General features: G+C 40.7%; 1 protein-coding gene across 8 annotated transcripts in view; it reads left to right on the top strand.

Annotated features, from left to right (window-relative positions):
- txndc11 (thioredoxin domain containing 11) overlaps positions 1–14846 on the top strand; it is a 104194-nt gene that overhangs the window by 16468 nt on the left and 72880 nt on the right. For 5 of the 8 annotated variants that reach the window (XM_070901052.1, XM_070901051.1, XM_070901050.1 and 2 more), the window contains exons 2-3: positions 4340–4556; positions 9945–10042. The exons of 1 other annotated variant lie outside the window; for it this stretch is intronic. In XM_070901052.1, coding sequence (XP_070757153.1) covers positions 4340–4556; positions 9945–10042 — 315 coding nt within the window. Of the gene's footprint in view, positions 1–4339; positions 4557–9944; positions 10043–14846 lie in introns of those variants that run through there. 2 more of the 8 variants (XM_070901057.1, XM_070901056.1) reach the window with 2 other exon arrangements.

Genomic DNA, 14846 nt, shown 5'->3' with positions numbered 1-14846 from the left:
AGCATTTTCCCCACTACAGATGTTAAACTAACCGGCCTATAGTTAGTTACCTGCCTTTTGTCTGCCCCCCTTTTTAAACAGAGGTGTTACATTAGCTGCTTTCCAATCCACTGGTACCTCCCCAGAGTCCAGAGAATTTTGGTAGATTATAACGAATACATCTGCTATAACTTCCGCCATCTCTTTTAATTACCTGGGATGCATTTCATCAGGTCCAGGGGACTTGTCTACCTTGAGTCCCATTAGCCTGTCCAGCACTACCTCCCTAGTGATAGTGATTGTCTCAAAGTCCTCCCTTCCCACATTCTCGTGTCCAGCAATTTTTGGCATGGTTTTTGTGTCTTCCACTGTGAAGACCGAAGCAAAATAATTGTTCAAGGTCTCAGCCATCTCCACATTTCCCATCACTAAATCCCCCTTCTCATCTTCTAAAGGACCAACATTTACTTTAGTCACTCTTTTCCTTTTTATATATTGGTAAAAGCTTTTACTATCTGTTTTTAAGTTTTGCGCAAGTTTACTTTCGTAATCTATCTTTCCTTTCTTTGTTGCTTTCTTAGTCACACTTTGCTGTCGTTTAAAATTTTCCCAATCTTCTAGTTTCCCACTAACCTTGGCCACCTTATATGCATTGGTTTTTAATTTGATACTCTCCTTTATTTCCTTAGTTATCCACGGCTGGTTATCCCTTCTCTTACCGCCCTTCTTTTTCACTGGAATATATTTTTGTTGAGCACTATGAAAGAGCTCCTTAAAAGTCCTCCACTGTTCCTCAATTGTGCCACCGTTTAGTCTGTGTTTCCAGTCTACTTTAGCCAACTCTGCCCTCATCCCACTGTAGTCCCCTTTGTTTAAGCATAGTACGCTCGTTTGAGACACTATTTCCTCACGCTCAATCTGTATTACAAATTCAACCATACTGTGATCACTCATTCCGAGAGGATCTTTTACTAGGAGATCGTTTATTATTCCTGTCTCATTACACAGGACCAGATCTAAGATAGCTTGCTCCCTTGTAGGTTCTGTAACATACTGTTCTAAGAAACAATCCCATATGCATTCTATGAATTACTCCTCCAGGATACCCCGTGCGATTTGATTTGACCAATCGATATGTAGGTTAAAATCCCCCATGATTACTGCCATTCCTTTTTCACATGCCTCTATTATTCCCTTGATTATTGTCCGCCCCACCATGAAGTTGTTATTTGGGAGCCTATAAACTACGCCGACCAGTGACTTTTTCCCCTTACTATCTGTAATCTCCACCCACAATGATTCAACATTTTGTTCATTAGAGCCAATATCATCTCTCACAACTGCCCTGATATCATCCTTTATTAACAGAGCTACCCCACCTCCTTTCCCTTCTTGTCTATCCTTCTGAATTGTCAGATACACCTGTATGTTTAATTCCCAGTCTTGGCCACCCTGCAACCATGTTTCTGTAATGGCCACCAAATCATACCCATTTGTAATGATTTGTGCCGTCAACTCATTTACTTCATGTGCTCCTTGCTTCTTAAGTGCTCCTTGCAAACATTGCTGGCTTCAGGAAAATGCATTGGGGGCCCCATGAGCAACTTCTAGCTTGTCCACTGGTATCCTGCTACGAATCAAATTATCCACGTCTTTCAATGCTCTCAGCAGGATGTCTGGTGCGACATCTTGCTATGCCACGTAATATCCCCCAAAAATTCAGTCGTGAGCAGGAAATCTTGGGGCATAAAGGAAGAGTATATTGGAGAGAAAGCTTGCATACCTTTATATATGTTTTGTTTCCTTTTGATACTAGGATGAGAACGGACAAGAGAAATTTGCTCTTCTGTTCCGGGAGGGAAAAAAATCCATGCTACTGTGCTGCACACTTTTGAGCCTAACCTTAAATCCTAATGCAGACCATAACCTTAAGCTCTGGCCCCACTCCAAATCAATTTGTTAACCCTGACTTTGTTCCAAGTGTACAGCAACAATTTCCCAACATGCTGTTTCCACTGATTATTGTTTAAACTAGATCACCTACAACTAAATTTGTTGCTTAGAATCATAGGTCATTCTGTTCATCAAGACTGCACTGGCTCTTTAAGAGCTTTTTTTTTTTCAGAACCATCAGTTTTATTCTCCACACAGATACCCTTAAATTGGTTCCCCATCTCTACCACGGCTAGATTGCCCCAGAGAAAGTCACTAATAGTGTTCCCAAGCAGTTCATTACTGAGAGCCAGAGATTTGGGACCCCAAGCACACTTCCAGCGCAGAATCTGCAATGCTATCTGGCCCAGTGAAATAATTAGCTAACCCTTTAATTATCTTTTTTATGATTTAAGGTAGTGGCAAACTTGCTTACAAAAGTAAATGCAACCAACACCACTAAGTCACAATGCATTTTATAAAAATCTGATGGGTCCAGATTAATATAAAAATTGCAATAGTACTGCATTTACCTTGATGAATTCCCTGCAGACAAGCATTCCACCAAAACTGACCAAAGCTCAGTAATTTTATGATAAAATACAACCAAACCTTCTAACTGTTGCACCCATTGAAAGTTTGAAAAACTCCACAATAGATTGCAGTTACATTTTTCTTTTGAATTCTCACCTTTTTAAAAAAAAAAAACTTTCAACGCTATATGGTAATAATGCGTGTAATTTATCCCTATGATGTGACTACTTTGGATTTTCTGAAGGATCACAATCTCCTGCTTTGGGGCAGCTTCTGTCCAGAAGTCCAAGCTGGCATACTCCAATAGTGCTTGCATTTTACTTTTCTTGGCTGGTCTATTTTTGTAGTAAGGAAGAAATGGCTGGAAGAAACAGGGTGGTGTACATGCATCATTTTGTTCAGTCTGTGACAGTTTTATTGGGGTGACCATATTTTCTAAGCCTAACCTGGGGACACTGGGTAGAAGCACAGAAAAGTAGCCAGGACAGAAAAAGTAGGTTGCGCAGTGAAGCGAGGCAATTTTTTTTAGCAGCCTACATTGTAACAGTTGCACACATGCACTACAAATGTGCATAAAATTATTGTGGGTGTGACATCGCACTATTGAAGCGCAATCAGAGACCTGACCCGGGCCCTTCCGCAAGGCCTCTCCCTCACCCGCTCCCAGGCACAACTGGCACATGCACAGAAAGACCGCCCAGTCGCAAATGTGCAGAGAGTCACACTGGCCCCTGAGCAAGTTCTTTTAATTTGGCCTTGGAGCCGCAAACTGGCAGCTCAGGTGGGGTGGTGGTACCCTCACTACCCAGGGGTACACCTCCGATGAGCTTTTATGAACTGGGGACTCTTCTGGGGACATTGTTTGCCTGGGGACAAATTAAGTCATCCAGGGACTGTCCCCAGAAAACAGGGACATGTGGTCACCCTAAGTTTTATTCACTATGTAGTGCACCTATAAAACTTTTATGATGCCTGCTTTGGGATTTTTTATCACTTTTTGTAATGGGTTCAAATACAGATGATTGCAAGCTTCAATATGCTATTGCATTCCTGCAGCTGCTATTTTTTGTTGTTGCTGGGTGGTGTTGTATCACACTTAATTCAATGTTCATGTCTGTCCAGATGGAGCATTGGATGTTCAGTTTGACCCAGCTTTTGTGGCTGCATTTAATGGCTTCTTCATTATGTTGCAAATTTAACAGAAATCAATTGTGTTTTCATTTAAGTTGGAGGAAGTCCATTTCCTCATTGCCTATTCTTCTATGCAGTTCCTTTTTTTGTGAACCCACAAGCTGCATGTAAAATATTTCACCCTCATCCCATATTGTGTTGATAAGTCCTGTAATTTCAGTTGTATGTGAGAGTTTCAAAATAAAACATTTGTGTACTATTTGAAGGGACACGGATACCCAGTTGCTATAGTGTGTTCCTGGATTACAGATGACATGAAGATAATGCTATTGAAGGTGTGGGGGCCTGTTTGAGTTATGAATGCACAATAGGGGACTGGGCAATACCAAGCTTTTGGCTTGGATTTCTTGTGAATTGAGGGCTTCAGTTACAGCAAACTCTTGTTTACTCTGAAAACTAATTGCTCCTTCCCAATTTCCATTATACACACAGGCTTCCATCTGAAATTTTGCTTTTTACAAAGGTAAAGTTGGCAATTTAAAAAAAAACATATTTCGCTTTCTGCTTGAGATCGAGTGTTTTTTTTGGCAATGTTTCTAACTCAACATTAACTACTGAGTTTCATAAAACTAGGTGAGAAGTTGGAGCAAGTTTCATTTCTTGCATTAGAATGTTTTGTCCGCTTATGCAATTGTTTCATTTTTTTTTTAAATTGTGATTTCTTCATGAAAAGTAAATGTTTTATTTTTGGATTTTGTTACAGTCGGGCAAAAGATGTTGTCAAAATGCCCCCACCTCCTGTTCGGTTTTTCTCCCCCAACTCTCCTGTTATTGACCTATACATGGGACAACTGGACCAAGTGGAAAGATATTGCCACATCTCTGAAGTTTCTGTTGTTCTGTTTTATGCTCCTTGGTGTGGAGAGTCAATTTCTGTCAAGGGAGAAATTGATCAGGTAGCAAGGAAGCTTCGGAAACAGGTGAGTATTGCTTTGTGTCCTCCGCCTTTCAATGCTGACTTTCCTGTGCACCCACAGTAAAACCTCAACATGCGCGCACACACCTCAGTCAGCACACTTATTGTGGCTATTTTGTGCACTACAGGTGCTGTTTGTTTAGTGTTTCCTTCTCTTCTGTGATTACTGCATATTCTAACTAGGGCTACGCACTGTACAGAAAATTGAAATATCTATCCTGTCCACCATAAAATGGCTTAAAGTGCAATCATTTAATGTTTGCAAAATCAGTCTCCCAAAGATATGGCCATTTCAAACTGTATTGCCCTTTGATTACAATCTTCATATTAACTCTTACTGTCTACCTGGTCATGCGTTATAATGTACACCTTAAGAATTTACGAGATGTTTTTCTGGATTAAGAGGTAAAATTGGAGAAAAGGCCTAAGTATGTTTGTTTTTCACTGGAGATAGTTGAGGATTTAATATAATTTTTCAGAATTATGAAACATTTTGAGGGTGTAAATAGTGAAAGATTGTTTCCACTGTTGGCTGAGAGCATGCATAAAACAAGCTCAGGCAGCGGAAGGTGTGTGCGGCAAATCAGACTCCCCACCCGCCCTATTCTTCAACGACTGTCTGTCCCACCTGTGACAGAGACTGTAATTCCCGTATTGGACTGTTCAGTCACCTGAGAACTCATTTTTAGAATGGAAGCAAGTCTTCCTTGATTTTGAGGGACTACCTATGATGATGAACAAAGAAACATCAATTCTGGATTATCACTTCAATGAAGGGGAAGTTGAATAGGGAGTGATGTATCACAAGTGACTATTGAGACAGTAGCCTTTTAAAAGTGAATTGGATAAGTATTTGTAAAGGAAGAATCTGAAAGTGATGTGGGTAGAGAGTAAAGAATTGTCGATGGAATGTAATTTCATGAGGGAGAAAGAAATCAAAGGTTAGGGTGAGAGGAGGCTTGTGTGGAATATAAATGCTGGCATAGACCAGCTGGGCTGAATGGCCTGTTTCTGTGCTGTAACATCTATCATTTCAGTGATGACTCGAACTTTTCTGCTGAACAGAAATTGTTGGTCTGCTGTTTGGTACAAAAATACTTGGCAGGTAAGGCAGCATCTGGGGAGAGAAAGAGTTAATGTTGCAGATCGATAACCTTTCGTCAGAAATGTAGGTGTTTGACAACTAAAATGGTTATCAATTGTAGGTGTAATGGGCTCCTGAGGCTTCAAGTCAACCTTGGTGGACCATTCTCTGGTTAGTTTTTACCCTCCCTCAAATTTAAACCTATAGCATCCCATGTTGAACTGCTTTGCATTTTACACTGTCCTCATAGTGCGAATGCACTATGTAAAGGTCCTGACACATCTTCAGTAGCACAGATCTTCATATGCTCTTTTTTTTCTGATCTATGTTATTTAAGACTTTTGTTTGTGCTGAAATAATATCCCCTAGATAAAATTAGTTTGATTCTCAATTTTATTTTCTGCTTAATTTGAGGATGGGTGGGTGAGTCTACTCCTAATTAGCTTCCTTCTTTAAGAAACTGCTTTACAATTGAAAGTTTACATAAGAACATAAGAAATAGGAACAGGAATAGGCCATACGGCCCCCTGAGCCTGCTCTGCCATTTAATAAAATCATGGCTGATCTGATCATGGACTCGGTTCCACTTCCCTGCCTGCTCCCCATAACCCCTTATCCCCTTATTGTTTAAGAAACTGTCTATTTCTGTCTTAAATTTATTCAATGTCTCAGCTTCCACAGCTCTCTGAGGCAGTGAATTCCACAGATTTACAACCCTCAGAGGAAATTTCTCCTCATCTCTGTTTTAAATGCCCCTTATTCTAGTTCTAGTCTCCCTATTAGTGGAAACATCCTCTCTGCATCCGCCTTGTCAAGCACCCTCATAATCTTTTATGTTTCTATAAGATCACCTCTTATTCTTCTGAATTCCAAGAGTAGAGGCCCAACCTACTCAACCTTTTCTCATGTCAACCCCCTCATCCCCGGAATCAACCTAGTGAACCTTCTCTGAACTGCCTCCAAAGCAAGGATATCCTTTCATAAATATGGACCAAAACTGCACGCAGTATTCCAGTTGTGGCCTCACCAATACCTTGTATAGCTGTAGCAAGACTTCCCTGTTTTTATACTCCATCCCCTTTTGTAATAAAAGGCAAGTTACCATTGGCCTTCCTGATCACTTGCTGTACCTGCATACTATCCTTTTGCGTTTCATGCGCAAGTACCCCCAGGTCCCGCTGTACTGCGGCACTTTGTAATCTTTCTCCATTTAAATAATAACTTGCTCTTTGATTTTTTTTCTGCCAAAGTGCATGACCTCGCACTTTCCAACATTATATTCCATCTGCCAAATTTTTGCCCACTCACTTAGCCTGTCTGTCTTTTTGCAGATTTTTTTTGTGTCCTCCTCCCATCATTGTATCGTCAGCAAACTTAGCTACGTTACTCAGTCCCTCCTTCCAAGTTGTTATTATAGATTGTGAATAGTTCGGGTCCCAACATTGATCCCTGCGGCACCCCACTAGTTACTGGTTGCCAACCAGAGAATGAACCATTTATCCCGACTGTCTGTTTTCTGTTAGTTAGCCAGTCCTCTATCCATGCTAATATATTACCCCCAACCCCGTGAACTTTTATCTTGTGCAGTAACCTTTTATGTAGCACCTTGTCAAATGCCTTCTGGTTGTCCAAATACACCACATCCACTGGTTCCCCTTTATCCTACCTACTGAAGCTAATTACTGTTATTTAAGCAATGACACTAGTAAATTGATTTTGGGGGTGGCAAAAATCCTAAATTCTAACTTCTAACTTTTGTGTCTTAAGCTTGTGACTCAGCCAGAAATCTTTAAATGGCATTGCAACTAACTCGATTTCATACAGAAGGTTAAAGTAAATGCTTATTTTGATGTGTGCCTCCTACTAGAGTACTTTTCTTTAGAATTCTTGTTACAATCGAAGAGGAGCGTAGACATTTTTCATAAAGATGCCTGTTGACACTGACCCTCCTGCCACCTACCTCTTGACACTTGCTAAACTGTAATCTACAATTTACATGTTGTAGGTTGGCTCTTGGATTAGATTGAAATATGTAGTTTTAAGAGATTTCTAAACATGGGTGTTTTGAATTTGTGGTAGATTATGCAAAATAACAGGGTTCATTGTTATAATGTATTTGCTTCATGGGTTCGTTGCTTAATAGCAATGTGTTGTGTTATGAATTCTTAAGAACTATTTGGTTTATTAGCAAAAGGTTTAATAATCACACTACACATTACCAATTCATTCACCAGGCTCACAATCACCTGCCTCACTGTGGATCGCCCGAACCCAACCAGCTGGGGTTTTATTGGGGTCAAGTTTTGGCCTGAGTTGCTCCTGTTTTTTTTGGAGCAACTGGTTTAGAATGGAGTATCTTAGAAATTGCAATTCTCGGCATTTAGTTTGCTCCAGTTCTAGTCAGTCAGAACAGTTTCGCTTTGGAACAGAATATTTTTTTCAAAAATGAGTGTGTCCGGCCACTTACGCCTGTTTTGAAAGTTTAAGCAGTGAAAACTTGCTCCAAACTAACTTAGAATGCAGATTTTTGTACGCTCAGTAAAACCTTGCCTACACTTTACAAATCAGGCGTAGGTTACAAATCAGGCGTAGGGAACGGCAGGGGGGGTGGAAAGGAAGTAATTAAATTCTACAAGCATTCAACAGTCTTACTTATACAAATAAAAATTATAAACAAAGCAAAGACAAAATATTGAATATTCCTACCTGTGTGAAGCAGCAGCAGCCTTCGAGCTGCGGTGTTTCAGGCTGGCCTTTCTTCCATCTAGGAGACAGGGGCGGCGTCACTGGCCCCACGGCAGCCGAAAAAACGGCAAACAAGCAGCCTTCGAGCTACGAAGGGGACTGAGGCCATTAGGCCACGCGATAGGGGCGCCGGCAGTGGCTCGACAGCAGCCGAAGACACAGCAAGCAAACGGCCTTCAAATCAACAAGTCCCTTTAAAAATGGCCGAGTGCCAATGTTTATGTGCTACTGCGCGCGCACTCCAACGCGCCCGCACAAGGCTGCCGGCACAATGTTGTCTCATTTAAATTAGCCCCGCCCCCCCACCACTTCTAGCGTCGGCGCCACTCTTGCTCCGCCCCCCCGCTGCTCTGTGCGTGCCGCGCCAAGCTCCAAAGGACCTGCAGGGAGCCGGAGAATCTGAAGGTATTTTTTTGACGCACTTTCGGGCGCGAAAAACGGGCGTCCAGGTCTAGGCGCGGCCCGAAACTTCACCCCATTGAGTCTTGTGAACATCAAATGACTGGCTAAGCTACTTCCAACTCAACAGCTCTACAGCTGTTTTTGTAGAAACAATAATCAAGTATCCCCTGCTCAACAGCTCTACAACTCTCTTTTTTTTTGTTTACAACCAAAAAATACATTAAATCAAGTGCCCCCTGATTAAAAGGGGGGGGGACACTCAACACATTTCAAGTGCCCTTTTTTGTTTTGTTGGAATTTTTTTTTTAGGGCATTAAAAACACACATCCTACAAGTGCTGCCTGGCTTTAAAAAAGGGGGAGGACACTAAAACCCAGCAGTAAAACAAATTAAACTTTAAACACTAATAATCAAATTAAAATTTGGTTGCCAGGGGTGATGATGCACTCCAGTCCCTCTGGCTCACAAACCTGTGAGCATACTCATAGGTGCATACGTTATACTTGTAATTTTCTTACCGCTGTCCTCAAATTGTGTGCCTGCCCTCCCCACCCACTGACACTCAGCTGGCTGATTTTTTTTTTAATCATCTACCCTGATCTGAATTCTTGTATATAATTTTTTGTGTCAGCTTTGCTCTACATGTTCAATTCCCACTCCAATGCAGTACTGAAGGAGTGCTGTTTTGTCAAGAGATGCTATTTTTCACACGAGATGTTAAACTAAGACATAGTTTGCTTGTTCTGGTGGATTTCAAGGACAGGAAGTGTATCTAGTATCCTGGCAGGGTGGGGAGAAGAGTTAACACTGATTCACCGGATGTTGCCCCGCATTTAAAAAAAAAAAAAAAAAATTACACTCCTTTGCCCACGTCCATTAACACCAGTTGTAGCATCCATGAACTGCTGCTTCAACTGAGACTGGCTAACTCAACAGTCCAGCAATTGGACTATCCTAGTATGTGGAAGGTGCCACACTGTTTTGCTATTGAGCTGTTGCTTGAGGCTCCGAGGAAATTCTCAATTGAGTAGTGTTCTTGGATTAAAACCAAGCAACTTTGATTCTGGTGCAGAAAATTGGAGAGTGATGAGGTTGCTCAGGCTGATGCTATAAAAGGAGTTCCTGAGTTCAGAATAGGACTGATCCTCTTTTCTGTTCCAGGTGCTGTTCCTTGCTGTGAACTGCTGGTGGCACCAGGGCAAATGCAGGAAGCAAATGAATCTATTTTATTATCCTGTGATCCATTTATATCAGAGGAGGTAAGAAACAATTTCATAATCAACCAACCAACACACAAAATGAGCAACTGATGAATAGCCCCCAAAAAGCTGACCACGCCAAAAATAAACCACAACACAATACAACAATGCCAACACTGAAAAACAAACCTGAATAAAGGCCTGTGACCCAGATCACTACTTCAGGGTGATAATTAATATGTTTTCCTTTTTTATCACATTTCCCATTTTGTTTTTTCTGTGTAAACTGAAACCCAATGGCCTTGCACAAGGCAATGAGAATTGCCTATTAAGAATATATTATGGGGGGAAATTGAAATACAAACAAGTAATTTTTGCAGTGGTGGATTTAGAAATTTTAAAGGCTGAGAGTTCTGGTGCTGAATTTCTTTCCTGGGCTGTTTGGGGCAACTTCCTCCCTCTGATTTATTTTTTTGACTTTTTTTTGTTTTGTGCATTTCCCAGGATTTCAAAAGTTGTTCAACAATTGAAGCAAAATATAATACTGGATGACTTCTCTTTCTCCCACCCCCAACCCTGGCAAGCTGAGGTTCAGCACCGTTTCTTCTTCCATTTGTTGTTTCAGCTCCCACATATTGTTGGGCAAAATAGCTTCCAGCTAATTCTCCAGTTGCCACCAGCATTTGCACTATTAGATGGTAGATTGACTGGTAGTTTTATATATTTTTATTCTTGGTGAAACTTGCCTTTTTAGAGGTTTGCTGCTAAAGCCACTTTGTTCTCTGACTCCTACATATAAGTACTAATAATAATAACTTTAATTATATAGCGCCTTTAATGTAGTAAAACATCCCAAGATGCTTCAAGTGTTACAAGACAATCAGATAAATTTGACACTGAGCCACAGAAGAAGAAATTAAGGCAGATGAACAAAAGCTTGTTTAAAGAGGTAGGTTTTAAGAAGTATCTTAAAGGAGGATAGAGAGGTGTCGGGAGGGAGTTCCAGAGCTTGGGGCCCAGGCAGCTGAAGGCACTGCCACCGATGGTTGAGCAGTTATAATGAGGGATGTTCAAGAGACCAGAATCTGAGGAGCGCAGACATCTTGTGGGATTGTGAGGCTGAAAAAGATTATAGATAGGAAGGGGCAAGGCCATGGAATGATTTGTAAACCAGGATGAGAATTTTGAAATCAAGGTGTTGTTTAACTGGGAACCAATGTAGGTCAAAAAGCATAGGGGTAATGGGTGATCTTGACTTGGTTTATGTAGTGTGGAAGGCTGGCCAGGAGTGAGTTGTAGTAGTCAAGTCTAGAGGTAACAAAGGCATGAATAAGGGTTTCAGCAGCAGAAGAGCCGGGGCAGAGGCGGACAATGTTATGGAGGTGGAGAAAGGTGGTTTTAGTTATGCCGTGGATATGTAGCTGGAAGCTCATTTCACGGTCAAATATGACACCTAGGTTGTGAGCAGTCTTCACCCTCTTTGATACTAGGGAGAGGGATGGAGTTGGTGATTAGGGAACACTGGTGGGGACCAAAGATAATGGCTTCAGTCTTTCCAATATGTAATTGGAGAAAATTTCTGCTTATCCAGTACTGAATGTCGGACAAGCAATCTGACAATTTAGATACCAAGCAGGGGTCGGCAGAAGTAGAGCTGGGTGTCATCTGCATACATGTGGAAACTAACTGTTTTTTCGTATGATATTGCAAAGGGTCAGCATATAGATGAGAAATAAGAGGGGACCAAGGACAGATCCTTGAGACATCAGAGGTAACGATGTGGGAGTGGGAAGAGAAGACATTGCGAGGCTGTGGGGGGTGGAGGGAGAGAAAAGAACACGCATGGCAGCACGTACAATATTTCAGTATATTCGGTATATAGAACAAGGTTGCATTTTTGCAAGCTCTAGATCATATTTAAATTGGACAGTGAAAGTGCATCTAAATCGAGCAGACATGAGGTCCACGTACAGGAGGGACTAATGATGCAGAACGCAAGAGAATATCATAGAATCTTGCAGCACAGAAGGAGGCCATTTCGTTCATTGTGCTCTTCTCTTTTCCCCCCCCCCCCCCCCTTGCAAAAAATTTCCCCATCAAGTTAATATCCAATTCCCTTTTTGAAAGTTACTATTAAATCTGCTTCCACCACTTTGCTGCATTTAAAAAAAAAAAATCTCATCTCCTCCCTTTCTCTTTCTTCTGCCGCCCCCCCCCCCACCCATCAATCTTTTGCCAATTATCTTAAATCTATATTCTCTGGTTACTGACCTACCTGCCGGTGATATCTAGTGGAAAATTCCACAAACTGACTCATCAGCTGGGGAATTTGAACTGTTTCCTGTGATCAAAATTGTGTTTATGTAAAATATACAGCTATATTGATATAACTAGGGACTAGAGATGGATGGATTATTGAAGTATCTACCTCTGATTACTAGCTGCTGCATTTTGCTAAATTGATAATTTTTAGATTTTGTTTGTAGATTTTTTTTGGGGGGGGGAAGGGGGTGATGGGCTGAGAGAATGAATAGTTGCTGTCCTTCTCCACTTGGATCTATTGTCCCGTACTGAATTGTCGGCTTGTCAGAAGGACATAAATTAGTGTGATTTTTCTAATTTTTTTTTGATCTTTTCTCCCCACCCCCACAAGTGGAGGGGGCGGGAAGATCTGTGCAGACCTAATCTGGAAGGAATGATATCTTGATGGATGTTATGCTGACCTGTGTAATTTAAATTTTGAGTGTAATTAACCTTTCTGTAGGATGCAATTTGGCTGACTAATTCTGCAGAAATTCCTTTGTCTCATGTGAAAATGTCAGCATGGCAATGAATTAGGAAATTACTCTGCACAGGAGGGTGCTAGATTGAAATGGGTGAACATAATGAGTAATAACTGCTGGGATGTCTCCTGTTCCTGATGTACATAAATAAATCTAGATTTGTTGTCTTCGTGACAAGTATTTACAATCTTTGATTAAATGGGGGGTAGGCAACTGTTGACTCAGAAGGCAGCTAAGATCATGCAAAGAGAGCTTGGCCATATCCACCTGATCTGATCAGTAGTAAATACAATTCAAATGCTTATTGGAAATAGGGAGAATATGTACGCCATATATGATGGGACTTGCCAAGAAGGAATTTGAGAGCATATGACTATTTTGTTGAGTCGTTGCTCATGTCCAAACGATGTGAGGTAGCAGTAATCACCCAGTCCCCCGACGTAATGGAGAGGAGAGCAACTAGGCTAAAGAGGGCTGAGCTATGAGCAAAGAAAGAAAGGTGTATTTATATAACCCCTTTCATAATCTAGGGACATCCCAGAGTGCATTACAGCTAATGGAGTACTTTTGAAGTGTAGTCATTGTTGTAATGTAAGACAAGATAAGCTTGGGCTCCTCCTCCTTCAAAGGGACCTTTTTTTTTATATAGAAGTAGACAAGATATTTAATTTGAAGGGTAAAGAAACCTGGAATAATGCTTTCAGATACACTAAAGCAGGTTAAAGGTTGTGAGGACTGGAAGTATTTCTTTACACAAAGGATGATCAACAATTCAGATTAGATTTACAGACAACTGCTTGAAGCCAGGGAACTACTTTTGGAAACTGCTAGATGCTGTCATGGAAAGGTAGAATTGGTGTTCTGTAATGATGAATTAAAATGGGTCTAAGGGTGGTCTTTGTGATCTAAGACTGTCTGTAAAATGGAAATCTGTCTAAATTGCATTTAATATGGGCTTGTAGGGACAAACCAGAATTGATGCACGATTCCACTTCTACTTGCAAATGATCTTCTAAAGTCAACTAGAAAAACTTTGGCTTCACTTTTCCATACTAAGAATACGATCTACATCAAATTGTTTTAATTCTGTATTTAAAAATGTGGCGTTTGGATCGCTTTTTATTTAGCCCATGCCTCTCTAACCATCTTATTAGTCTGATTCAATTATATGACTCGATGTCTACATTTCTATAGAAATATGGTAGGGTTATTAGTATTTAACTTGATTTTCATGGACTAATTTTTCAGGGCCCAATCTCCAGTCCTCTACAGCCAGTCTCCCTACTCCCTGTAGGTAGGTCATCTCCCCTATTCCATCACACCATCTCAAGAGATTCTGCTTTTTCTACTCCAGCACTGGTTCTCCTGGAGGGAATTGCTATCCAGCATTGGTTTGGAGACTAGATGGACTTAGCTCCCTACCTACCCACCCTGGCCTCATTGCAGATCCAAACTTACTGCCATGATAACCTCTCTAGTTATCATTCACAGTGCTTAGAAGCAGCTCCTCCTCTTTCTAACCCACCTCCCCACCCACTCTGGCTCGGCAAGCAGAGCTGCTGAATATTGCTATTTACTGGCTTTGATTCAAAACTATCATTGAAGTTATTTTATTCTGTTTTGATGGTGTATTTCATCAATTTGAGAAAATATTTAATCCACAGAGATTTTTTCAAGAAAAGTGTTTAAGTTAAAACAAAACTTCATTTCCTTTCTTGGAGTAGAGTATTCCACCTGAAAAGTTGCTGAATTGAGAATGTAAACTTCCAGGTTTTCAGATATTCAGTAAATGCCACGCCTCATTTTTCCGATGAAAAATAAAGCTTTTGGAGATCATTTCAAGATTGTGTTGTCTGATTAATTTTTCTTTTGCAATATTAATTTGAACTGGTGAGTGAGGAATAATCTTTGGATACACAGGAGGCTTGAATGAGGAGCCCTGTACTTGTCAAACTAAGTTTATCTGTAGCTTGAAATTTTAATCTGAAATAGTTTTAGATTCTCTTGGGTTCTATATATTTAGTAATGTTGGAAAAATACTCCATGGGATAAGGCCTATTTTTTTTTCACCATATCTTGAG

The sequence above is a fragment of the Pristiophorus japonicus genome, chromosome 15 (assembly GCF_044704955.1).
Source record: "Pristiophorus japonicus isolate sPriJap1 chromosome 15, sPriJap1.hap1, whole genome shotgun sequence".
NCBI classification, from domain to species: domain Eukaryota; kingdom Metazoa; phylum Chordata; class Chondrichthyes; family Pristiophoridae; genus Pristiophorus; species Pristiophorus japonicus.
This window is presented reverse-complemented; position numbering and strand designations above follow the sequence as displayed.